Raw genomic sequence first — 25,376 nt, forward strand, 5'->3', positions numbered from 1 at the left:
TCATGATAGTAAAGGTTTGGGGATATTATGTGCAGACTGTTCTTTCACCTAGCACTGTCAGTGCGTACAGTTTCTTTCAGAAAATACATTTCTTGATTAAAAATCCCTTCTGAGCCTTGGTGTACTGTGCAGCCTGAGCTCCAGCTGTGGTGGGGGCGTGAACTCTTGCAGTTTTATTCTGCTGTCATATTCGGTCAATGAGAGTATAATGATCACTTAAGAAATTGGATGATTCGGGAAGCCTCTGTCTGTCTGAAGGCAGCTTTGCAAACAAGCTGATGTCCCTTTGAAAATGTAACACAGTGAAAATATCATCAATCCTTAAAATTAACAGTGCCACACGGGGATTGCTGCGGACTGTGCTGTCCTCCCTCGGATAGTCCTCTGGCGCTGCAGGCAGTGAGGGGTACTGGCGTGGCAGGGCTGGAGGTCCCAGGGCGTCTGCTGCCGGGCTGTGGAAAGCAGTCACGGCTCGGATGAGCTGCTCTTCAGAAGTCGTAGAGCAAGACCTGCGTGCACAGCTCGGTTTATTCCTTGTGTAGCCAGCCCAGAAGCCTCTTTTGGGAATATTTTTGGTCCATAATTGTCACTTGTTTGCTAACGATGGTGATTGCGAAATGACCCGTTCCACTCAACAAAGCACCAGTTGGCACCGTTACCCTCATTCTTCTCGAGCACTGACCTTAGGCTTTGATCTCTGTTATAAAGTAACCCAGAGCTCAGTTTGGCCCCTTGCACGGAAGGGGATTCCTTGAAAGTTTTCTATGCCTTCACTTTATTTCTTTTACACTCAAACATATGCTTCTGTAGGGGTAAGTCAGTTGATGATGTCAGTTAAGGTCACACATGAAATCAGGAAGGCTCTTTGTGTGATCCCCCCAGGTGCTTTAGTGCTTTACCAAGGTGCAGGAGCACCGAGTCTGGTGTTCTTTTGGGGAGTAAAAAGTACGACATTAAACACCAGGCTGTGTTACGTTTAGGAATGACAAAAGTGTGTTACTTTCACTAAGTGTAAGCTCTACCAATTTTAAACTTGTAGAATCAAATTTTTGTCATAAAACTACATACCAACAAGACGCCAACGGGAAACACTTGACATGGCAAGAGGAACCCGTTAAGGTGCCTGTGAGGCAGCCACAGGACAGAATTAAGGCCTGTCTTATAGGGGACATGTGGTCCCATAATTACAGACCGTGGCTGTAATGCCGCTGCAGATGGTTGTCCAGGCAACGGGAGCCCTGAGTCTTTACTTAGCTTTGTAACCTAAATACTGAAATTGTTTTTGTAAAGCAGATAACCGAATGTAGCCTTTCGCACTGCACTGACCAGGGAATGCTCCTCGCGCATCAGCAGTGCTTAACCCAGCACCCCCACCACTGCATCAGCCTCCCGCCTCCTCGGCTGGACTCCTTGGCAGCAGGAGGGGGCTGCTGTGGCTCCCAGGTCATCGGCTGTGGATGGGCAGAGCGCAGGGGCACTGGACGATCCTTTCTTTCTCGTTCTTGGTTGTGGGCTGGGGGCTGTGACAGAGCTCCCGGTGCTGCTCTGTCCCCCAGAAAGTATTTCTCCCGCTGTGGTTTGTGTAATTCCCACCCAGCGTGTGCTGCTGTCACTCTGGTGGCTCCCTGAGCCTGGCTCTCTAGAATTGGTCTGTGCACCTATTTTTGTGCTGTTGTCGTGCTCCTGAGCTGCCCGAGAAGGTGGCTGGCTTCCCACGGTTCTCAGCAAGCTTCCCAAGCATGACAGCTTTCTTGGTAAAGAAACCTGAAGTGTAGTAATGCAGAGGTAGTAAGGACATATGTTTCTGGACAGTTCTTCTCCTGTGGACCCAGCAGCCTCTCTAAAGCAGCTGTAGGTGGAGCAGCACTAAGCAGCCTGGGTGGAGCAGCATGGCAGTGACCACACACTGAAATTCAAGAACTACTAGAAGTACACCTGAGGGGGTTTGTGCCTGGAGGCTGCAGGAGGATTGCACGCTGTCATCGGTGCTTTCTCTCATTAGTATCGCTGTTTTCACTAGGAAAGAGGACCGTAAACAGAATCACGTTATGACAGACTCTTGGTGACCAGATACCACTGGGAACCTGGTAGCTCCCATTTGTGCTCTTCTGGATGCTCCTCCAGGTACTCCTTTAAATGTCACAGAAGAGGGCCCCAGGGCAGAGCCTGTGCTTCTCCACAGGAAGCAGCTGGCTGCGCCTGCCTGCAGCGAGGAGCTATTTGTAGCTCTAGATGAGGGAGTTCCCGTGGCAGTCTGTATCTCCAGCTCCGCAGGATGGGTGTTCCTCAGCAGGTTGGCCTGTGGGTGTACGTAAAACCATTGTTGCCGTCCCAGGAGCAGCAGTAACGGCTGGCAGTGCAGGGGTCTCAAGGATGTTCTCAGCATCACGCAGTTAACCGTGTCTGTCTGTATTTGAGTCTGAGCGCTGCTGTACTCAAGGCCTAGTTTTATAAGGCTGTTCCACGGGGGAAACCCAGAGGTGTAACATTTTTCCGTGTACTCATAAATCTGTTTTCTCTTTAAATGAAACCTTGTCCTTGTCAATTGGGTTGTTCCACGTCACCGGGGCTGTGCAGGACACCAGTCTCCAGTGCCGTGGGGCCTGCACCGCGTACGGGACCCTGCGCTATCGCAGCTGAGGAGCTGCAGTAGCAGGTGGCAGCAGCCAGAGCCTTCTCCCGTGCGGGTCCCAGGGAGCACCTCTCGGCTGAGGTGCCCCGCAGCAGCCACGTCCGTGAGGGTGCTGCTGGGCCCAGCTGCGTGTTAGACCCCCCGGTTGCATTTCTCTTTAGAGATGGTGCGTTTTAGTGCTTTCTTCTCTGTTCTCCTCCAAACTCCTGCATCCCTGGGGGTAAGTGGAAAACCTCCATCAAGACGGAGGGACATACTACCCCATTTCTCAGAACTCCACTTTTATCTTGTAACAGGATTAGTGACTTAGTCTGTCTGAAGTTAATCCTTTAACTGTGTTAACTCCAAACAAATGAGTTCCCTACACTGCTCTGGTAGTTAGGCTTTCCATGAACTTAGAGCACTTCTAATTGAAACAGTCATGAACCTGTTGTGGTATGTGTTTGATGGCACATCAGTTCATTAACAGTAGAATTCAGCTATTCCTGCTGATCCTGGCTGTAGAGTGAGGATCTTTGTGTGGGCAAGATAACTCACTGTTACAATCCTACATCTCTGCTGACAGGACAACTGCACGTCAGGATGGCAGCTTCAAACCTGGAGAACCAGCTACAGAGTGCCCAGAAGAATCTGTTGTTTCTCCAGCGAGAACATGCCAACACCCTGAAAGGCCTGCACGCCGAGATCCGCCGCCTGCAGCAGCACTGCACAGGTAGCTGGGAGATGATGCTGATGCTGATTCGGGGCTTAATTCTTCACAGGAACAGAGTGGCTGCTTCCGACTGCAGCAGTGAAACCTCAGGGACCGGGCCCGCTGCTGGGGTGTACTGAGGGTGATCAGCGTGTACCTCAGCACAGCTGTGTGATCATTAAGCAAAGATTTTTATTATTATTATTTATACAAAAAAGCAAGCAATGTGTCACCTGGTAGTTTCAGTTGTTTTACAGATTTGGTAATTTGCAGTGGAGCTCTTTACTGTTGCTTCAGCTCGGGGGAAGAGTTAGTTGTATTTTTATTGAAGTATTGCAAATATGCTCACCCGGTGGGGTATGGGTAGATAATGATGTTCTAACAAAAATAAACAACTTTTCTCCTCAGATTTAACCTATGAGCTGACTGTAAAGAGTTCAGACTTGTCAGGTAAGGAATACGCAGCATTTTTCTTTTAATGTTCATGTTAAAGTTCCTCGTCTTTTTCGATGTTTGTATTTTCTCCATTCCAAGTAGGTGGGTTTGCACATGGGATGTTGACTTTATAAATTCTAGAGGTTTAAGAGTAGTTTTCTACTTTCCAGACTTACTTCTGTTATCTGTGAAGTAAATGTCATAAGTTCTTCACTGAGGTCACACAGGAATTCTTTGAAAGAGCCAGGAAAAGCGTGCAGTAGAACTGCTGACTCCTCTTACTAGTCAGTTCCCTGCACACAATGCAGGAACACAGGATGTGAAGTTTAAGGGGCAGAAGAGTGAGACTACTACTAAAACTCAGCTGGTGCTGTCATTACACCACAAAGCTTTTTTTTTTTTAAATACACAAGTAACTAGAACCGTGTGTGTCTGTGTGTGTGTCTGTGTGTGTGTCTGTGTGTGTGTCTGTGTGTGTGTCTGTGTGTGTGTCTGTGTGTGTGTCTGTGTGTGTGTCTGTGTGTGTGTCTGTGTGTGTGTCTGTGTGTGTGTCTGTGTGTGTGTCAGATGTATTATGTTATCAACAGGGGAAGCACAGGAATAAAATACTCCCTGGGAAGTAACCTCCTGGGTCAGGGACCCTGTGGGACAGGACACGTACTGCAGAGAAGAGAGAACATGGGCAGAGGTAGCCAAGCAACTGAGCAGCTTTGCATGTGCTCAACATTATTTCCTGGTACTGCAATGTTGCTCAGATTCTTCTTATCACAGGATTTTCAGAGGAGGTGATGTATCAGTGATGCCCCTGTGATGGCACTGCTGTGCCAAGCTTGGACACCGTCTGGTGTGGAGGGGACAATACCTAACACGTAGCTGACAGCCTTGTGACATAGGGTGCTTGTTACTGGGGAAGTCCAAGGCTGTGGTCTCTGCTAAACAGCTGGGTGGCTGTCCTGCTGTAATGACCAAGGGAAGGGTGGCAAAATGGCCTCGCGCACCCTGTGGTGTGAGGGCAGGGGTACCAGGATGCATCAGCCTGCCTGTTCCTGACGGTGTTGCCTCACCGGGGCGAGCACCCCTGGTGTTACGGGTGACGTCACACCCTTGTGAAGAGAAGGCAGCCAGGCTCAGCCACCTCATCACCACAGCGACTCTGCAGCAGCAAAGCCGTTGTGAAGAGGCGCAGCTCTGCCTTAGTCAGGGCTTCAGCCTGAGCACGGCTTCCTGGTGAGCTGTGACGGCTGCTCCATCCCTCTTTCCAGCCAGTCTGGCATTTGCAGTGGGTGAAGTTCCTCGTAATAAGCAGAGGATTTGCACAATGGCTCCGCTTCTGAGCACGTTCAGCAAGCACGTGTCTGTAATCCTTGTTCCCCAGAACATGTGAAGCCTTTCTACTTAGCATCAACACTGTTAAACCACAGTGACTGGCACTAGCTCGTCATTGTTTCCTTAAAGCTGTCCTGGTGCTTCTGAAGATGAAGTAATTTTAAGAATATTAGCTGAAGTTAGTCTTTGGGATGGCAAAAGGAACCCTGTTGCACTCAGTGGCTATTGTTAACTTGAAACGCTTCTGCTTTTCCTGTCCTTCTAGGAAACGGTAGCTCAAGAAGTGATGAACTCAAAAGAAAGTGCGAAGATCTTGAAGCTCAGCTGAAAGTCAAAGAGGCTGAAAATAATGAATTATTGAAAGAACTTGAACAAAAGAATGCGATGATAATGGTGCTGGAAAACACTATTAAAGAAAGAGAAAAGAAGTATTTGGAAGAGTTAAAAATGAAAAGCCATAAGCTCAATATGTTGTCAAGTGAACTAGAGCAGAGAGCGAGCACTATTGCGTATTTAACGTCTCAGCTGCATGCTACGAAGAAGAAGCTGATGAGTTCGAGTGGGACTTCGGAGGGGACCCCCTCTGGCAGTCCCGTGTTGTCCAGCTATAAGCCGTCCCCTCCCAAAGATAAACTGCCGGAGACTCCGCGGCGCAGAATGAAGAAGAGTCTGTCAACACCGCTCAACCCCGAGTTTGAAGAGGCCTACAGAATAGGGTCAGAGAGCCGGAAGCTGCTGTTGCGGGAGCCTGTGGATGCCATGCCCGATCCCACGCCGTTCCTGTTGGCCAGGGAAACAGCAGAGGTACATCTCATTAAGGAGAGGCCGTTAGTTATTCCACCTATCGCTTCGGATCGTGCATCCGGCGAATCCCACAGCCCAGCCCGAGAGAAGCCGCACAAGGCACACATTGGGGTGGCGCATCGCATCCACCACGTCGCGCCGTCCCAGCCTCAGCCGGAGGTCGAAACGCTGGCAGTGGATCAGGTCCATGGAAGCAAAGTGGTCAGAAAGCACTCAGGGACAGACAGAACTGTTTGAGTAAAATCACTGAAATGCTCTACTCCGTTGGTGTTCATGCACTGTGATCCTGTAGGATAATTAGCACCTGCAGTAAAGTTTCTTTTGATGCCCCCTGCATGCCAAACTTCTTCCAGATACATCATTAATAATTATGCTCCTCTAATGAAACCCAGTAGGACTGCGTTCATACGGCAAGGTACATAACTACTAAATGCTGTGGCCAAATCAGGGGTCCCTGACCGCTTGCTTCTGAGCACTGCTCCGTTGAGTGTAACGACACGTGTGGACAAAGGCACAGGCTGCAGGCTCTGTCATTAGTCGATAGGAGTGAAAACAAACTTACCCGCAGAGCTGCAGCAGTACGTGTTGGCTGTTACCCTTCGAACTATCAGTGGTTCTTCTGTCTTCACCGTGTATGGAAGCACTTCATACACAAGCACTAACCTCCGTGACGAGGCACTGGAAAGAACGACCCGAGGATAGCTGCTCCTCCACGTGCACATGCTCTCACTTGCAAACTGTGTTCCGGAGAGTCCCAGCAAGTGTTACTTGATTAGTCCTAAATACTTTGGTTTGTGGCTTTGTTCAAGTAAACAATGGGGAGGGGGTTAAAGCACTCCTTTAAAGGGTGAATGATCCTCAGAAAAAGGGGGTGGACAGGGGGTGGTTTGCTTTTTTTTCTTTTTTTTCTTTTTTTTTTTTTTTTTGTTTTGAATAGGGTGGCTCCATTACATGTGACACTGGTCAGTACCCTGCACTTGTAGCACCTTCCACACTGGCTCAGAGCTCCTTTTCCAGGGAGCAAACCGAACTGGCTGTCCAGTACGGAAATGGGTCTTCATGCTCTAACCTGCACTTTTTTGTAAAGGGATTATTTTTGTTTCCTGAAAACCTTAGTGTCGTTCTGGGCATTGTCAAACAGTGCTGGCTTCTGCCAGCTTAGAAACCTGAGCTGTCCCTCTAAAATCTGTGTGTTTAGTTTTAAATTTAAGTGATGTAACACTTTGTACAGAGGAGGACCTGGCATCCTTGGGTTTTATCCTTGTGGATTGGGATGGACTCGCCTTGCACTTGCCTGGGTTCCCCTCCTCCTTTCTAGTAAGCAACAGGTAGACCCTACATCTGTCAGACTACTTGGTATTTTTTTTATTATATTTTTTTTTTCCCTAGGAAAGAAAGGCATACTGACAGCTGTGAGAGTACATAATTTTGGGAAGGGAGCACAAATTTGACCATTTTTCTTAAATTCTGACCAGCCCCTCCAGCTCACCTCTGCTTCACTCTTGTCTGCAGCCTTCGAGTAGGACGAGCAAGAAACAATGGCTCCCAAATGCTGCTAAGCTTATGATGTGCCTTCAAAACCTTGGAACGCATAATCTCTGTGAAAGCTGATGAAGGAGCCCTGCCTGCCCTCTCTCCCTCCCCTGCCAGCGGTAGTCTGCCCCTCTTCCGCTTCTTCTGCAGCCGTGTTGGTGTGTGTCTCCTGGAGCCTTGGCGCACTGGCAGCGCCCGCGCAAGGGCACTGGCAGGGTGACAAAAGCTGTTCTTCCTAACTGCGGTTCTGCTAAATTGCCTGTGCAGCATGACAGCGCACAGCAGGGTGGTCCCAGTCAGAGAGGGTTTGAAGATCCACGAGCCTCGAGGCCCCCTGCGTCCCCCTCACGCCTCCCTCACTCGCTGTTCTGAAGCCCAAGAGCCGCTCCTCAGCATTAGGCCGTGCTGGTTGGGTGGTAGGACCTGGTTCATGAGTGGCCGGGGGGGATGGGGAGAAGCTGGTCCTGGACAAGGGTTGGTTAAAGAACGGTTGTTACTCTGTGGTTTACTGTTTTTACACATATTGCATTACCCAGCAGTGGGTTTGGCGGTTTTGGTGGTTGTTGCCATATTTTTATGGCGATCGATCGACTGTATGACTGCTCTACCCTGCCACTTGTTTGAGGATGATGGAAGGCACCGCTTCTACGCACAGCAGAAGTGATGCTTTGGGCAATTAAAAACATTTCTTACAACCACACAGGCAAACCTTAGTCTTTGTGTGTGCGAGACTAACTTCTTACCTCCTTGTTTACACAGACCAGCTTGGAGCCTTTCTACAATGAGATGCAAATTATGAAAACCACTTTTCTCTTCAAGGGGCTTTACTGATTGATAGCACAGGCTGGGTTGTACCGTACTATGTAGTCAGGTGTGCCCAAGTGACCATGTCCCACCATGGTGCTGAACCTCTGCCTAGTTAGATCCTGCGCGCCCCCTCCCCACCAAAGGGTTGGATTCTGTGGGAAATAGCGAGTGCCAGCTTCAACCTGTCAGTCTGCGTTCAAGGTGAGACAAACGCCTTGAAGGACCCAGTGGGAAAGGTGCTTTGTGGTGCGAAGATCAGCTTCGAAAACAAGGCCATGTCCCATCGCGTTCCTTCTCCGGGAGGTTGTGTACACGGGTGTCCGGAGGGTGTTCTGAAAGAGCGTGGAGGAAAGAAGGACACAGAGTAGTGCTTGAAGTACTGTGTGAACCGGGAAACAAGCAGGGCTGCTAGGAGGATGGCTGTCGTCAACATTCACTTGTTTTTAAGTCCTAAATATCTGACACCCAGAAATGGGTATATCACTGGTAATGGGGAATAATTAAAAGAGGAAATGGGAGTGCAAGAGCATCCCAAGATGCCTGTCCCACACTGCCTGAATGGAAAAGGGGCCACAAATGTACTAATTAACCCCCTTGAGTGTAACCCTTAGAAAAGGCAGACTGTAATGATGGCTGCTGTAAGGAGAGGAGTTAAACTGCCTGCCCACCATGCTAGTGGTGATGATAAAATAGTGCTGCTTGTGCTGAGAGGGGAGGTGTGAAGACAGAAGGAAGTGAATAAGCGAATGGGCCCTGGTGTCCCCAGGGAGCAGTACCTGGAGCCTAAGCCTGTGCGCTTCGGTGGGGATGATCTTCAGAACAGGTAACGCCACCACCAGGACTCCGGGCCTGCATTTGGTGAGGCAGCAGTGCTCTGGGTCCCAGTCTGCTCCTTCCAGGAACAGACCAGAAACAAAGGAGCCTGTACGGGCAGAAAACACACCATCTCAGTTAAACTGAGTTACTAAAACGTCACTCCAAGACAACTGTCCTGCAAGAGCTGTCCTGGCAGACATCGCCTCAAACTGCCGCTACCTCCGGTGGTTGTTTTTAGAACACAACAGTGACCTACCATGTTAAATTTTTTTTCAAATTGTCTCTGTTGCATTACAAGTGATAACCACTATGGGGAATAAATACTGATTGTCGTGCAGTTCTCCTCCCCACTGTGGGGGCCATCCTCCAGTTACTTGCCCAATTGTAAGAGAGCTTGTTAACTCCTGTGGGACTGCTTGCTGGATCACTGTGATGAAAGGTGAAGGGTTGGGATAGAGTTGTTCCGGTACAAATACCAGCATTTTGATGAAATGTTAGTTAATAAAGAATAGTCTAGGTAAGCCCTTTAGGTGACTTTCATTTTCAACAGATTCAGCACAGTCAATTACATTTTTTTCTTTTTTCTTCCTCTGTTCCCAGTCAGGTCCAGTACTCAAAAGCACTGCTTAGCTGTCCCAGCGGTTACACTAATAATTAGTCATAGCGACTTCATAAAGATGTATTTACACAATAAGTCACACATAGTTGTACTTAATATATTGAAATATATTTAAACAAGAAGTAGTGTGGTGTAAATAGGCCTTTATAAACCTGCTGGGACTGGTAACGTTCTAGCCGTTAAGAAAGTATCTAGAGAGCAAGCACAGGGGAGAGGTGTGAGTTCAAACAACGCATGCAGGTGAGAAGAGCCGAGGAAAGATCATCCTTCGTGTGTGCAGAACCCAGAACCCAGCTTCTTCCCAGCTTGAAATCACGTGGGCTGTGAAATGTGAACCCAAGGGTATTGTGTGCAGAGGTACAACCCATGGCCTTCACTCAGTATGCCAGGCAATTTTTTCTCTCTCTCACCAATTAACTATTATTTTTGCCAAAGAATCACATAATCAACCTACCCCAAGTAGACCCTTCAGCGATGTCGTCTGCAGTCCTGTACGTGGTCACCTCGGTGTAGAAGGTGGCACGATCGAGGGGCCACTTGTTCTTCCTGCAGGTGGCTTGGACAAGCGCCGTCAGGTAAGCTGCTGGGACGTGCAGGCCTGAGAGCCACATCACCTTCGGCTCACCCTCCTTAACCTGCCATCACAGAAGACAATCTTCAGCATGTGGTTCTCCCACCACACCTGGTACTCAGCCCAGAGGCCAACGCTTCTAAAGCCCAGCCAGTGGCTCGTCTCTCTCGCATCCACAGCCATGCAGCGATTTGTCACCGCTCTAGATGGTGACCGTCGTGAGTTCAAGTAACTTCCCTAAAGCAGTGTGTGCTCACTCTCTTTGGCACCACCTTGCGCAGTGTAGCTTGCAGATTAACAAAACAAAAAGCTTTCTGGAGGCACTCACCCAGCCGGTGTACTGGCTATACCGCGCTCCAACGAAAATAATCCAATTTCCAAGTGTTTGGAGCGTGTCGGGGGCCAGCCGCTGCCAGATTCCAGGAATCTGTCCGTTAAAGAGAGCCCGAGCCACCTCATCCAGTTCACTGCTCATACCAACTTCCCCAGCCAAGGCCTGGAAAGACAGTGAGAGGCTGAGTGCCAGGCTGGGGCAGGTAGAGCCTGACATTTCATCTAGTTGCTGTGGGCAGCAGTAGCCATGTTCTTACTTACACGTTGCAGTTCAGCCAGCGACGTTGCCATGCGAACGATCAGCTTATTAAAGCGTTCCAGTTCCTGCAACAGCACCGCCGTCGTTGGGGATAGGTCTGGTCCAAAACCTTTCCGTATCTGGTCCAGATCGAATACTTGTGGTATTTTGTTTTCTATATCCTTGGCGACATTTGCAACGTAGTCATCTCGACTAATTCCTGTACCAGTTTCACCTGAAACCAAAATGGTTCAGTGAGACTAAATCTGCCTCGGCGGCCCCTTCCATTATTAATGCTCTAAGAGACCTCAGAGCTGACTCACCTTTTGGCATCCGCATCTCCCACCCTCTGCAGCACTGACGGCTGCAGCAGAAGCCTCCCCGCGGGCCTCCACCGCCGCCTCTCGCCACGCTGGCAGGGCGCAGCCCTTCCGCTGCTCCGCTCGCCTCCCATCCCCGCTGCTCCCCGCCGTCGTCACCCAGCCCCGCCGCGCCCCCGGGATCACGCACCTCCCCGCACGACGGGCTGCAGCATCCGTGCCAGGAGCCGGGCACCCTGGGGCGGGCTGCGGCACAGCTGCATCACGGCCCCCCCTTGGCAAGGAGCCACCTCAGCACCTCTGATCTACCAAACCGGTGCGAAGTAGCGGAGCACTCGCCTGGTTGAGGCTGCAGCTCAAGGAGATGAGACCACATGTCGCGAACTGCCTGGGTATAGCAGCCCATCTCAGCATTTGCATGAAGACCGAGCACCTCTGGAGTATTAGCAAGCGGCAGAGATTCTATCTCCTCTGCAACACAAAAACACGCTTCCTAAAGAGGTGATACATTAAACCCCAGCTACCTGGCAAAAACCACCACTGCAGAGATTTTTGTTATTTCTCTGCTTGAAAAAAAAAATCAAGTGCTGAAACCCCACGAGGCTCACATGAAGCAAGAACGTTCCCATCAGTGGGTTACACGCTGTGATCCATACACACACGCCTGAAGTTCCTTAACTTCTCCCATCCAGCAACAGATTTTTTTTTTTTCAATAACGCTAACTAATGTGGCAGGAAAAGCATTTCTTACCAACAAACTCATCTTTTACAGTCCCTTGTGGAATTTTGTAGTCAACCTTGTCGTTTTTATAAAAATGAAACACTTGGTACGTGTCAAATAGGAAATCGCCAAGGTACTCCTCCATGTAGGTGGCCAGAATGCGACGATCAAAGCTGTCGATTGCCCGCCCACCATACATGACCTAGAAATTAGTGACATCAATATTATAGCACTGGCTTTTGGAGCAGCAGATACAGTTAAAAAAAACATCACTGAAAGCTCCAAACCACTCTTCGCTTTTGCAGTGACCGCATGGTGTAACACTGTCTCCCTTCATCTTCTCTAGCCCCCTCTCAAGGGGAAACAAGCAGGAGGTATTTAGACTTGGTCTGAAGAGAGCGGCTCTGGGCCACTCCTAATAACCAGTCTTGGTGATTTATGTGCGACGGTGCCTTCCTGAGGCACCAGGTCACGCCTAACTGTGATCAAGTGCTGCAAAATAACAGCTTTCTGCAGGATTTCATGTCACAGCGGTCACTGCACAGCCCAGACCACTGCAAGGGCCTCAGAAATACCTGTTGGTACAGCGCTCACACCAGTAACACTCCGCGGCACTGCAAGGCTGTGCTGTGCTCAGAGCCTTTCACCAGAGGATCCCAAGGGCGCTCTCACTCAAAATTAATTAAGCACCGTAACTCCCCTGTTGTGCAGCTGCACACATTGGCCCTGTTTCACCGAGACAATGAGATTAAGTGACTTGCTCAGGGCTACACAGGAGTTTCAAGACCGCCCAGGAGAGGCGCTCAGCCCGCTTTCCTTGATGATACAGCCCATGCAGAAAGGAAGAGTCATTTATCTGGATTCTTTCACCATCAAGTGCTCCTTAGTGACACTGTAGGCACTCACCTCACCAATGAGATATTTGAGTGTGCTCCAGGGGATTTCATCCTCGTTTTGCTGGAAAGCTTTTGTCAAGTATGTGTTAAGAATTTCCATGCAGACCTAATAAAGTTGTTGGAACATGTGAGATAAAAAGATTCATAACTCTACATATCCATAGATTTTCTTTAACGTAGTTCTTGTTTGAAAATTAACAATTCTTTCTTGAGTATAATACTCTTAAGAAACCCATGAGAGGAAATATAAACATGGAGGATCGGGAACCTGGTTAATTTTTTGCAGCCAAAATTGACATTATAGAAGACCAGGAGTCTACATGACTCCACAGCAGTAGAAAAAAAAAATGAAGCAAAATCTTGTGGTGAGAAAGGATTAAAGCTGGACAGATTATATGTTTTCAAAAGTAACCCCAGCAACTCAAGAATGTAAGAGCCTTGTAATTATTTTCTTACCTGGAAATCAGATTCATTAAAATAGTATGGTACGTTCCAGCCAGCCTTCCCAAACTTCCTTCTCTCCTGAACCACAGCATGGAAAAATGCCAAGACATAGACTAAGGGTTTAAAGGCAGGATGTGGGCACTGCTCTAAGGCTTCTTGGGGAATTTTGAAGTAGATGGCTCTCATATTCAGTTTCAGACCATTAGGTGGTTCTGTCACAACCTATCAAAATAATGAGGGATGCCATCAGTTACTGGATAGCCTCAGGAAAATAAGCTGCAAATACATCCCACTCTCTAAGGAAGATCCACAACGCAAGCTTGAACATTTCGAGCAGCTTTCCAAATTCATACCAGTATGAATTTTTTTTTCTTAAGTAAAGACATCAAACAGACCTTTTAAGTTTAGCAAGGTAAACACACGTACATAAAGAGAAACTTGACATTATTTTAGAAATAGTCATGTTGTTGGAAAGACATTAATATTTATCAGACTTGAAGATCTAATTTACTGAAATATGAGTACTTTACACATTTTGCTGTGCCCTACATATCCCCACAGTAAGATGGCTTAACAGTCTTTAATATGGCTTTACTGATGCTCAAACTGAGGCAGAGCCAGCTTCCTGGCAGCTTTCTCAAAGTGCTATAAAACCTTTGTTCTCACAGCTCACAACAAGACCTACAAAGTCCGTATCTGCAGTCTTAAAGGCAGGTTCGTGCTCACTTCTGCCCACTGCAGCACTAAGCACTGCTGGAGGTGAACACTCCAGAGCTGCCATCATCGACACACTAGGGCACATATTGGGTGGATCTGCCATGCCACTGCTTTCAAATTGTGAAATAAAATAATTACATTTACCAGACTGGTTCACCACCACAGAAGTAAAGCAGCCGTAGAGAAGAACATTAAGGCAGCACCATGGTTTGTGCCTTCAAAATAATCAGCTCAGCTTGCCTGTGATAAACGCTGCAGCCTGAAGGAGCAGCTGGAAACCATTATCCTATTACAGCGTCTGCTCCACTGGCACTATTGCCAGACCAGACACAGACCTCAGTTCGGCACTTCAGCGTCAGAACTGACAGGACTATTTCTGTCTCTCCGGATGTTCCTCGCTTGTGGCAGCATTTGAATCTAAAGAGCATTTGTCACATTTCCAGGTTTACTCACAAACCTCCACTCTGAAATAACTACTTCAGAAAAAAGCTGCTGAACAGCTTTCACCCAAAGGAAAAAAAAAAAAAAAATCACAATAAGGTAAACAGGATGACGAAAAAAGGATTTGGCTTATAAAGACAAAAAGCTGGCACAGGCAGCCCAAGCCAACACGCTGCGTTCAGGTCATGCTCCTCCCAAAGCCAGCCTGTTTCGCTGAGCAAGAGCGGGCAGACATGCCCTCCTGACGGGGTTTCCCCACTGCACAGTACCTTCAGCGACTTCTGCAGTATCCCAGTTGGGAAGCCCTTGGTCGGGTCAGTTGTCAGCCAGAGGCGAAAGTCTGGGTGAGGCTCTGTCATTTTCTCCAGGGCCTCTTCCAGAGTGATAAGCCACCTCACCGAAAGGTGACAGTTCTGCAACACCAGCCACTCTCCACGAACCACCACATTCTCCAGCATCTGCAGAGCAATCTTAAGAGAGGGAAAGAACTGTCTGTGAGGGGCTCTTCCATTATCCTGGAAGCAAACAGACTCTGCTGGGTTACTGCAGTGGATTTCTTCCTGCTAGCAAGGGAGCCTTTTAGTTTTAGAAGACTTAGCAGAATGCTCCTTGCTGAGAACAGACCTTTTCCAATACCACAAGAAGTTGCTCTGAGATGCTTTTTTAATTTCGTTAATTCCTTTTGAAATTAAAAGTCATGCAGAACATTGAAGTGTTTCCAAAGAGCACAGCAGTGCGCATGGCCCAGAAGAGGGTGAAGATCGGTGGTGGTCTAAATGAATCTAAGAGGAGTTCTCCCACCGACTGAAATCACAGCAAATTCAGTCAGCTGCGAAGCTTTGGACATCCCCACCTCAGCGTCCATAACAAAAAGGAGAGACAGAAAAGCAGCAAGGTGTCTTTGTGGTAAGAGACACTGTGACTTCCAATCAACTCATGTCCATACACAGAGACACAGGGTCACTGATTAACCTTTGAAAGGCTGCAGAGTAACATTTTTCAGCTCAACTATTCTTTAACAGACGACAGTATCATTCAGAATCTACCCTTACCCAAACCATAAAGTCAGCCCATCAGCCAAATGCCCTCTTTCACATTACAGGAAAGCATTATTCCCAGGCTGGCAAATTGTGTGCTACGTCTGAGCCACAAAGAACCGCCTTTAAAACAGAGCAGGCCTTTGGAAAGGAAATTTCAAGAGGCCCGCAGCATTAGGTACGTCATTTGCAGTTCACAGACTAACTTGCTGCACAGAGCACCAGTCCCTACCCTCCCACCAAAGTTACCTTTTCTTGGCCTTGTCCCATGGCTAGGAATTTGAGTCTATCCCCTCCAAAGCCTGTCCACTCGGCCAGCTTCCTGAGGTCACTGACAGGATCACAGCCAGGACTTAAGATAAAAACAACCGGTGACCAAGGGCTGCTCTGCTCAAAGATAGCTTCAAAGCTGACCACAGGGGGCTGCACATACCTGGTAGGAAAAGCAGCACAATAAGCTGCTAATTTGCACAAGATCAGCCATCCTGTGTGAAAAACGACTTTTACACAAAGATCAAAGCTCAGTGCAGACTGCACATGGAAATGATACAGAGACAAATCACGCTCTGTTGTTAAGGCAAATTACAAAGTCGTTTACATAGTTGATTACAACTCCAGTTCTGAGTGAAATACCTGAGTGATGTGACTCGGATTTGAAAGAAGAGAGTGACTTACTTCTCACTCATTGTCAGAGTAACATAGTCCGTTACTGCTCGATACAGCCGGTCCACCCGGAAACACCGTAAAAGCAGGAGCTTCTGAAAGTTCGAGAGATTGTTCTGGTACTGCATGGGGAATGGCACCTGCTCCAGAGCATCTGTATCATACCACTGGCAAGAAAAGATGGGAGACAACGCAAATGAATCACATGGCTCTATCAATGAAACTACTAGGAAAGCAGACAAAAGCAATCTGATTAACGAGGGGCCAAGAGATACAAGGAGAACAAAGAATAAAGGCAATTGGTTGCAAAGAAATATTAAAAAATTAAGTGAATGTAAAAAATTTCTCTTTTTTTCAATATAAAGTATTCAAGTGCAGAAACACATTTGTACTTTCTTTTTATGTCAAGTAACTCTCTGAAGATACAGAAAATAGCATCTCAAGGAAAAAGTATTATCAGATTGTTTACAGAAAGCAAGGAGACATGGAATGAAACTAAAGGGAGAACAAAGGGAAGTCTGTGTTTGGAACTGGCCTATAGACCTCACTGCCACAAGAAGATCAAAGTACAATTTAGCAGTATAAAAATAACAGTGAAATGTTGACTGCTGAAATCAACAGCAAAAATTCCACTGACTGCAACAGAGCAAGTAACTCAGCTAAGGCATTCGACTGGAAAAGAAAAAACCTACAGTATAGCAGGGAAGATGTTTTTTGTCTGTTTTTTAAATAATAAGAGCCCTAATTTTTCTGCAAACAAGCCAATCACTAACGGAGGTCAAGAAGAGAAGCAAGGCCTTGACAGGAAAAGCCAGTGGTGACATGCCTCCTGCCGAGTGCTACGGCACATTGCATCACACTTGAACATTTAATAACAGCAGAAAGACAAGGGGAGAGAAGAGGATTGCAGAAAAGCACGTACATTTTTCCATACATCTGGATTTTTTTCCACATCATCTGGAAGAGATTCAAATTTCTCAGGAAATAGTTCAGACAAGCGAATTAGGTCTTCCCAGCCTTGATCTGGAAGCCAAGCATACGGTTTCTTTCGTGCACTCTTCTCCAGGGAAATATTGCCTAGTCACATTCAGAAACCAGAGTGAATGTCCATGTCATAAATTCTCCAACACATGACCACACATACAGTCCCACTGCACAGAGAAACCAATTGGAAATTTGTTTCTGGAAGCACTGCAAGATTAAGCTGGTCTGCTGAAGAAAAGATGGCATTTTACAAGTGCTTGCAAAAGCCAGAGTTGTATCTTTGCAACCATCTCTAAAATTATTTATACACCGTCAGAAAATAACTAAAGATTGTCTTCTCAGGTAAAATCCGACCAATTAGCTAATGTGAGATTTTTCACCATCTTCAGAGGAAGATTTGCCTCTTCACTGCTTAACCAGGTGAAAAAAATAGAAACAGTTCCGCTGTCTCCAGTGGTTTCTCTAGGTGCTAGCTCTTACAGAAACTCCTACTTAGTCACACATCTGCCTTTGAAAGATCCTTTAGCTACTGCTACATGTAGCTCTATATTTATATATAAATACTTCACCTTTCAAAAAGAACTCAAGTTCTTCTTGTGGAACTCTGCCATCAGCTTGTTCTATCCTCACGGTCATATTAAAGGAGAAGAGTAACTTGTGCTTCTCAAACAGGCCTACAGTAAAAGGACAATATTTTCAAAAATCAGTAACTAAAACTTGTGGAACTGGAACAACCTTTAGAACCACAACCTGCATCTGGGCACCGCACAAAGATCAGAGTGATCAAGGATGGGGCTTTGGATCAGGCTTACAGAGTCAAAACCGCATCTGTGAGCTACATCCAGGGATGTGAGATCCATAGCTGCGATTTACCATTCGTAAGTGAATTAACAAAAGCATTTCTTAAAATGTTCCACTGGTAACATGCACGGTTTCTTCAATCAGAAACAGCAGGAAATAAAGTGTAAATGCTGCAGACTGGACATCAGTGAACTCGCTCTTCGGTAACTGGCCTCTTGAACGTAACCCAACAGGCGCGGCTTTTAACAAGCCCATCAGCCCCTCACTAAGTGGCACTCACCTGTGCAGCCATAGTTATAGGTGTTGAAAGTCAGCATCTCCATGATGTTTTTTAATCTCTTCAGAAGCACGGGACTGGGCATGGATTTCCGCAGAGAGAGTCCAAAAACCTCTAAGAAGGAGACCAGCGAGTACTGATACATGACGTTGACAAGGGCCATTTCAGACAAAACGGAGAATAGAATGGCCCCCCTCCTGGCAGCTGGTCTGTAGCCATCTCGAAGACGATCAATATCCACCGCTGTCACCTCAGCCAGTTTCAGTTTTTCAGTCACCTGGCCAGACATAGATTTTATACACAGGGGGCTACTGCCCCGACCCACAGTATATATATTACATCACAATAAGCAGAGCTATTCAGTGCCTGCCTCTCTGTGCTGATTACACAGGGAACCAGGGCAGGTAACCCTAAAGAAGTAGTGTGAATTGTAAAAATCAAAAGTTAGGTAAGATTAATCCCACCCCGTACATTTATGAAATGTAAAGGCAAAGATTTACAGAGAATCATGGAAATAGTGTGGGAAAGGCCCTCTGGGGATCTTTAGTTCAACTTTCTGCCCAAAGCTGGACTCTGACCACCACTAGATCAGGTCAGCTGTGGCTTTGCCCACCTACAGTCTGAAAACCTCCAAGGTTGGAGATTCTACGTCCTCTCTGAGTAACAAATATCTTCATTTCTCATTTCAGATCTGATACAATACAAGACAAAGGCTGTTTCAGAGATGAAAGGAACAGATCATATATTCTTTGCTTTACAACTGTAATCACCCATTACTTTGGTCCTGATAAGGACTTTCTTGAATATAGGGTTTGGTTCTCTGGTGCAATAAAATACTGCCCAATACTGAAAGATGCAACATACTCATGAGAAAACTCTCCATTTCCTTTCAAACTAATTCCTAGCTTCAAGGGTGAGAGATGAAGCACAACGAAAAAGGAAAGACAATCTTCTATTAGTAGATATCCTTCCCAAAAGCCCAGAGCTGATACCTCAGTAGCTTTGCATTTTGTCTCTTCCAGCGTTTGCACCAAGTCCAAGTTGTCCAACATGTTTCCTGTGGAGGACGTCAGTTCCTGAAGGAGAGAGTCTTCCAGATCTTTCAGCAAGTGTTTGTTGTCACTTGTCTCCTGGATGAGACGTTCTCTCTGTTCTTCCAATTCCCTTCTTTCAAAACCCGTAATGACGCTGAGCAACTGGTCCTCTAGGCCCTTTAGTGTAACTACAGATACAACACATGTACACAGCACAGTCTTTTTTTCAAACAGAAGGAGAGCTTTTACACAACTTATTTCATCTCAGTCATCTCGGAAAACTACAGGAATGCAACAGAGTGACCTGGCTAATAACTCTATAATCTTAATTCTACCAAAGCATCCTAACCTGACACGTGCAAGAAGAGATATTTAGCTGTTTCAGATTGGAAGAGAAAAGTGAGAAGGATTTTCTATTAAATCAGATGCTAAGTATAAGTGAGACTATGAATTTTGTAGAGTTTCATTGCTGTTTCAGACAACCACCCAGGCCCTAAACTTGCACTACAGCATAATCACTGCTTCGTTACTAAATATACGCCTTTCCTTACCTGTGTAATCGATAACCATGGCTTTGCTGAACACAGAGGGAGAATACTTTGGGTTCGATAATTTGGTGTTCAGGTACAATCTAAAATTACTGTCATAGTCAACCTCTTTGTCACCCAGGACAATGAATGTTCGCCCCTGTGCAACTTTGATATTCTTCTCTAAGAGATTGTCTATCACGGGATCAATGTATTCATCAACACCATGCAACAAAAAAGGGCTTCCATACTTTATGGCCAGTTCTAGTTGTTTAAGGAAATCTGGGTCATTAAAGGAAGCCATCTGCAAGAGAATAATGAGAAGATATGAAGAGAGAACTGATACTCAATTTGCTGAACATTATTATTTACAATAGTTGCCAGCACTAATGAAGTTTGCTCTTTGTGGCTTTTTGTCTTTCCTCTTACAGATGATATAAACTGCACTGGTACAAAACAGTAGAGATGCTTTTTGTTCTTCTGATTAGCTGAGAATAATTTCCATTTGGAGAACTGTTCTTCAAAGTTCGAACTGTGCCTCTGACCATGCTAATTGTCGTACATGAAAAGTCCACCCTGGAGCTGAGATAAAACACAATCTACACCAGCCTTTTGGTTACACTATTCCTGCATGTACCAAGGCTAGCCAAGACCCCAAACAAACCATCCATCCCAAAGAAGTGAAGGTCATGTGAACAGGGATATTTACTATCTATTTTAGAGACCCAATAGTTAACACATCCGTCAGTACATAACCAGTTCCCCATTCCAGGTGACAGATATTTACAGCTTTTAAAACAACCAGTAAAGAGGTAAAATTATCATTTATCTTTACCCTCAGGTTATTTTTTTCCTCTTTCTTCTTAATCCAATGTAATGCCTGTTGTTGTGGGTCAATACAGAGTGGGAAGCGGCTTGCATATGTTGTCAGGATGCCATTCTGGATCGAGAGCTCGTCTGGAGGCAATCCTTGGGAAACCCACCTGGGAACGGAACGGATCAAAGACCAGGCTGGGGTGAACAGCACATTTCATTTGTCAGCAAAATTATGCAATTCACTGAGCACACTATCAGACGCATAAGGAAACAGTGTATGTGATTGTGAGAACAGTGTCAGAACTCAGATGGACTCATTGTCTGAAGTCATTTGTAACTGCACTACTCAGACTGTTGCATTTTGTGAGTCATCCTGCAGTAGCTGAAATACGGGCTGCCTGGGCACGGGTTTAACTCCAAATTCATTGAAGTCAATGAAAAGACCCCTGTTGGGCTATGGGAACACATATTATAGATAACTCCTTAAAAAAGCTCCTAAAAAGGTCCAGTGATTGTCCCTGGAGTGTGAAGTACAACAGTTTGTTATAACAAACAGCCCCCAGTAACCAGAAGAAACATAATCTGTCTCCTTGCCATCTCTGAGACCTGAAAGTAGAATGGGTTCTCTCTGGTGTGGCTGTGCACCTCCACCCACAACGCCAACTCTGTGCTACAGACACAGATCCAGACTCCCACTTCACAACTTCACATTCAGCAGTCACTGGGTTTCTTGACTGGACATACCTGCTAACCTCCACCTCGTTAGTCAGGAGGCTTTCTAACCTAAATGGTTGACTGAGAGGAATCTCTCGTGAGAGGATATCTTTTTGCCACACTTGATAGATCATCTCATTACGGAACTCCCAGCTGAATGCTCCTTCGTAGCTCAGAAAGGCAGCACAGAGTAGACAGTCTCCGAGCAACTTCACCTTTCGTACTTCATAGTCCTCTAATTCCTTTGTCCACCTGATAGAATTATAAGCAAATCCTGTGTCAGTCTGCACCAGGGAGATGGGGTTTATGTGCAGAATTTCCAGCTGCTGCTGCTTTAGATGTAGGTTAAGACAGACCCCAAATTTACAATCAGCTGTTCTCTCACTGTTATGATAGCCACAGACACCGAGTTGATCTGAACCTTCTTCCTTTTAATCTGAGTTCACCTTGTTCTTCTGCACTAAAAATCAGTGCTATCCTTTTTCAAGAGCTAATGGATATTAGCTCTTCTCAGAAACAAGCATCACAGAAGTGATGTTTACAAAACTGTTTCAGTTTGATAGATTTTATCCGTGGCACATGACCCTCTGATGTCAAAAATGTTTCTCTGAATTTAGCCTTACCTCTTGTTCTCAGATCTCAAGTCAAAGATGAGCTTGTCAGCAGCATCTAATCTTCTCTGCATAATCTCTGCTGCTTCTTGTAACTGTTGCTTTTCTTTTATTGCCTCTTGGTATTTGTTCCCCAAAGCTTTAAGCTCATCCTGAAGTGCAGCCAACTCTGCCTTTATCTTTTCCAGTTCCCGCTTACTTAAGCAATAGTTCCGTTCTAGCCTAGCCACCTACACCACATTATGAAGGAAACACAAGAATATCAGAGGAAAGAAGGGATTTGGAGACAAGTCCTAAGTTCTCAGATTTCTTTTGGCTATTTTGTATATTTCAAAGTGTCCTGGTAATAAACAGTGTAAGCCAAAAGAACTGTCACTGTTTCTCACCCACCCCTCCCCATCCCAAACTTACACATCGTGGTCGGATACTGCAGTTCCAAAGCAGATAAATCTCCTAAAGTTTTGTACCCACCATGTGTACTAAAGCATGTAAGCACTCCTGCCAGCACTGGAGGTCAGCAGGACTGTCATTCCATGACAAAAGGGGAGGTCTGTCTGCTTAACAACGATATTAAGGCCTCAAAAATAGTCAGACTCCTCATCTAGTGAATCTACTTTCTCAGTAGTCAGCTGTATATAATAACCTTTTCTTGAAGAAAGTTTCCCAGCATCACCTGCTGGATATTACATTTCCTTTGGTAATACAGCTAACTTTCCAGTCATTCTAAAACAAGTTAATCAAAAGGTCTGTGCTTGAAGGACATGGACATTGTGTTCTACTGAGCTCTGCTCTGTCCAAATGCCATGTGTTTTGAAGTCTGTTTTCAGCAGACAGCTATAAACTGTGTTTTTCTAAGCATGTTAGATTACAAAATTCCAACTGAACATGTTCCTCCCTCCTCCTTCAAGCACTGGCATGGATGGGAACCCACATCCCAGCATCACAACACAACAAACAGCAATTTAGAACTGAGCACCTGCCTCACTCCTACTGCAGTAGCTCTCCTAAAGACCTCTTTTTAAGCACTTCGGAGAGGAGAAATGCGCAGTCTACGAAATTGTCATGTATTATTTTTCTCGTCAGGATCATGCTTCTCTGAGTTTGAATCCACACACTTTACCTTTTCTCTCTTCGGCTTGACTTCTTTAACCACATCACAGTAGCTCATGACTGCTTCAACAAACTTTAACATTCCCAGTCCTGCTCTGCTAACAAGTTCCATTTCACTGAAGGTAGTATTAAGATTCTTTAACAGAGCTAAATGGGAAAACACAAAAATATTGCAAGTGAGTTGAATTACAGTGCAGAAATCCTCAGAGAAATAGCTTTCCCTACCAGCAATATCGAGCAATGCTGTGGCAGACAATATGAAACATTTGTCAGAATATTAAAGAGTCTCTGACCTTAAGGTGAAGCTACTGGGCTGTAACAATACAAGTACAAAATTGCTAGTGATTTCTCAAGTTCTTTCTCCATGAAGGGAGGGCATTCAGGAGTTGTTCAGCCTGTCTGAGGATCACGGTTTGGTATCTCTGCAGCTGTCAGATGCAATTTTGTTCAAAGAGCCAAATTCCCCTCTTAATGGAACTACTCTGGATTACACCCCTGTGAGCATGTGCAAAGTTTGGCCCATAAGCATTCGATGTAGCTTATCTTCTTTCCACTCTGTACACATCACATTTTAATTGCCACCACATGGATGAATCATAGAATCATTCAGGTTGGAAAAGACCTTTATTCTACTAAGTGGCCAAAAGCAGACAGCAGTCCTGCTCAGCTATCCTGTTTGTTTCTTGCCTGCTCTAAACCAGAGTGTGTAAGACCCTACCTAAGGCATAAACTGGATGTAACACATAGCAGAAAGTCTTTGAACTCTGAAAAATCCAGTCATGGTAACAGTGCACCCTGTGAAGCACTGCAGACAGTGCTGTCCCTTTGCACAGAGTGAATCCCACTCCCCCAAAAAGCACTGGAAGGGTTGCCGCTGACATGGCTAATCGCATTAACAAGATCCTACATTCATTCCAAGTACACAGATCGGCAATTTACCTCGGACCGATTTCACTTGGCTCTGAGTAATTCCATCAAAATCCATCTCCATCAGGGATCGCAGGAAATTTGCCTCAGACATCATTGCTCTGGCTGTCTTCCAGTTTAATTCTTTGTGCCCTCTCATTATAAGAACACATTCCAAAACAGCCTGCACCTGCTTAGGGGGTTTCGCAAAGCATCTAGAAAACAGGATGAGACAGTGGAGGAGAAAAAGGAGGTGGCAAAGCACATGACACCAGACACAGGCACTTCCTGTTAAGAGAAGTCATTGCAGTACAAGAGCTAGTACATAAGACATCCTACTCAAAGTGAAAAAGATAACCCAGGCCAGACAAAAAATTATTAACCAGCCAAAAGCTCAAAACCGATTCTTGTATTCATACAATTTGATCAATGAAATACTAAAGGATTTCAACAGTGGAAAGCCTAAAATCCTGAGCCATGATATTCTTCCCTAGGGCAGTGAAGCAGCTGTCCATTTGGAGAAGCAGTACAGGAAGAATCCAGAGATCTACAAGAGAAACGAAACTAAACAAGTGTGGCAGGGAAGGGGGAGCTGTTGCTATTTCAGGGAGCTCCAAGGACTGGATGGGTTTTTCTATCTATCCCCAAATACAAGATGTATTATAAAAACACAGGGAGAAGTTAATTCAGCAGAGAAATACATTTTCATGCTATCAAACCACCCCTGAAAAATAACTGGTATGTCTTCCTGTTCACACAGAATAAAAACAGAGGAGGAATGAAGGGGTTTGGACAGGCACTGCTCAGGCAATAACCATAGCAGTTTCTAGTGCATCATCACATGGTAGAGACATACGGGGAAGACATCAAACAAGGACTAGAAGAACAGGCTGGAGGGGAAGTCCTGGGCTAGGAATCAGAGGGTTCTGTTGTGACCTCTGCACCCGGACAACTGATGTCCTGATCTTCACTCATACACATGCAGGCAAGAAAGGTGAGGCTAAGGCTCAGACCCTGCAAACAAAGGTCTCTCAGTGAATTTCCAAGAATTTATGCTACTGTACATCCAAATGAGTCACCTGATCTCAGTAACATCAGACTTGTCAAGCTTCTGAAGCTCCAGTTTGGCAGCTTCTAAAATAGGCATAACTTCAGCCAAAGCTGTCTCAGCAGCCGCCTTCTCCACAGCAATCATCTCATTCTGTTCCTGCATCTCCACAGCTTTTTCTTCAGCCAGTTTTTTCTTCTCCTCAGCTAGGAATTGTAAAGGCAGGACCATAAATGGATTATTCAAATTTGTACACAGAACATAGACTAATATAGATTTGCACTTGGCTGAAAATCAGAAATTACCATCAACTCAGTTCCTTTTTGTTGCTACTTGCCAATGTTTTCAGTTCCATCACCAGGTTAGGAATACTGTTAGTGTTCCACCCAACAGTACACATAATCTCTTTTCCTCTCATGCTTCCCTCTGTTTTTCCTCTAATAGTAATTCTCTGAATCAGAACGTCCCTTTCTTGCTAATGCCTCTTTCCCATGTTATGCCCTA

At 45.9% G+C, this 25,376-nt stretch overlaps 2 protein-coding genes across 2 annotated transcripts in view; one reads left to right on the forward strand and one right to left on the reverse strand.

Annotated features, from left to right (window-relative positions):
- The first annotated feature begins 3,214 nt into the window (after window positions 1-3,214).
- Window positions 3,215-6,125, forward strand: CCDC92 (coiled-coil domain containing 92). The gene is made up of 3 exons (XM_009956729.2): window positions 3,215-3,344; window positions 3,732-3,773; window positions 5,350-6,125. The coding sequence occupies exons 1-3, from the start codon at window positions 3,215-3,217 to the stop codon at window positions 6,123-6,125; spliced, it is 948 nt and encodes a 315-aa protein (XP_009955031.1).
- A 2,288-nt stretch (window positions 6,126-8,413) lies between these two features.
- Window positions 8,414-25,376, reverse strand: part of DNAH10 (dynein axonemal heavy chain 10) — a 57,016-nt gene continuing 40,053 nt past the window's right edge. The window contains exons 57-79 of the mRNA XM_086474008.1: window positions 24,904-25,078; window positions 23,858-24,039; window positions 22,929-23,065; window positions 21,821-22,038; window positions 21,228-21,449; window positions 20,503-20,650; window positions 19,692-19,971; window positions 19,099-19,328; window positions 18,110-18,383; window positions 17,598-17,702; window positions 16,967-17,121; window positions 16,057-16,211; window positions 15,631-15,814; window positions 14,614-14,814; window positions 13,199-13,408; window positions 12,753-12,848; window positions 11,877-12,048; window positions 11,465-11,596; window positions 10,829-11,040; window positions 10,563-10,730; window positions 10,118-10,298; window positions 9,005-9,150; window positions 8,414-8,560 (exon numbers count right to left, since the gene is read on the reverse strand). Coding sequence (XP_086330134.1) covers window positions 8,414-8,560; window positions 9,005-9,150; window positions 10,118-10,298; window positions 10,563-10,730; window positions 10,829-11,040; window positions 11,465-11,596; window positions 11,877-12,048; window positions 12,753-12,848; window positions 13,199-13,408; window positions 14,614-14,814; window positions 15,631-15,814; window positions 16,057-16,211; window positions 16,967-17,121; window positions 17,598-17,702; window positions 18,110-18,383; window positions 19,099-19,328; window positions 19,692-19,971; window positions 20,503-20,650; window positions 21,228-21,449; window positions 21,821-22,038; window positions 22,929-23,065; window positions 23,858-24,039; window positions 24,904-25,078 — 4,130 coding nt within the window. The remainder of the gene's footprint in view (window positions 8,561-9,004; window positions 9,151-10,117; window positions 10,299-10,562; window positions 10,731-10,828; window positions 11,041-11,464; window positions 11,597-11,876; window positions 12,049-12,752; window positions 12,849-13,198; window positions 13,409-14,613; window positions 14,815-15,630; window positions 15,815-16,056; window positions 16,212-16,966; window positions 17,122-17,597; window positions 17,703-18,109; window positions 18,384-19,098; window positions 19,329-19,691; window positions 19,972-20,502; window positions 20,651-21,227; window positions 21,450-21,820; window positions 22,039-22,928; window positions 23,066-23,857; window positions 24,040-24,903; window positions 25,079-25,376) is intronic.

Source organism: Leptosomus discolor, chromosome 16 (assembly GCF_034619465.1).
Source record: "Leptosomus discolor isolate bLepDis1 chromosome 16, bLepDis1.hap2, whole genome shotgun sequence".
NCBI classification, from domain to species: Eukaryota; Metazoa; Chordata; class Aves; order Leptosomiformes; family Leptosomidae; genus Leptosomus; species Leptosomus discolor.

Coding starts and splice junctions, on each gene's coding strand:
- CCDC92 (XM_009956729.2), top strand. CDS start 3,215: ATGGCAGCTTCAAACCTGGAGAACCAGCTACAGAGTGCCCAGAAGAAT. Junction 3,345..3,731: donor CCTGCAGCAGCACTGCACAG/GTAGCTGGGAGA, acceptor TTTTCTCCTCAG/ATTTAACCTATGAGCTGACT. Junction 3,774..5,349: donor AAAGAGTTCAGACTTGTCAG/GTAAGGAATACG, acceptor CTGTCCTTCTAG/GAAACGGTAGCTCAAGAAGT.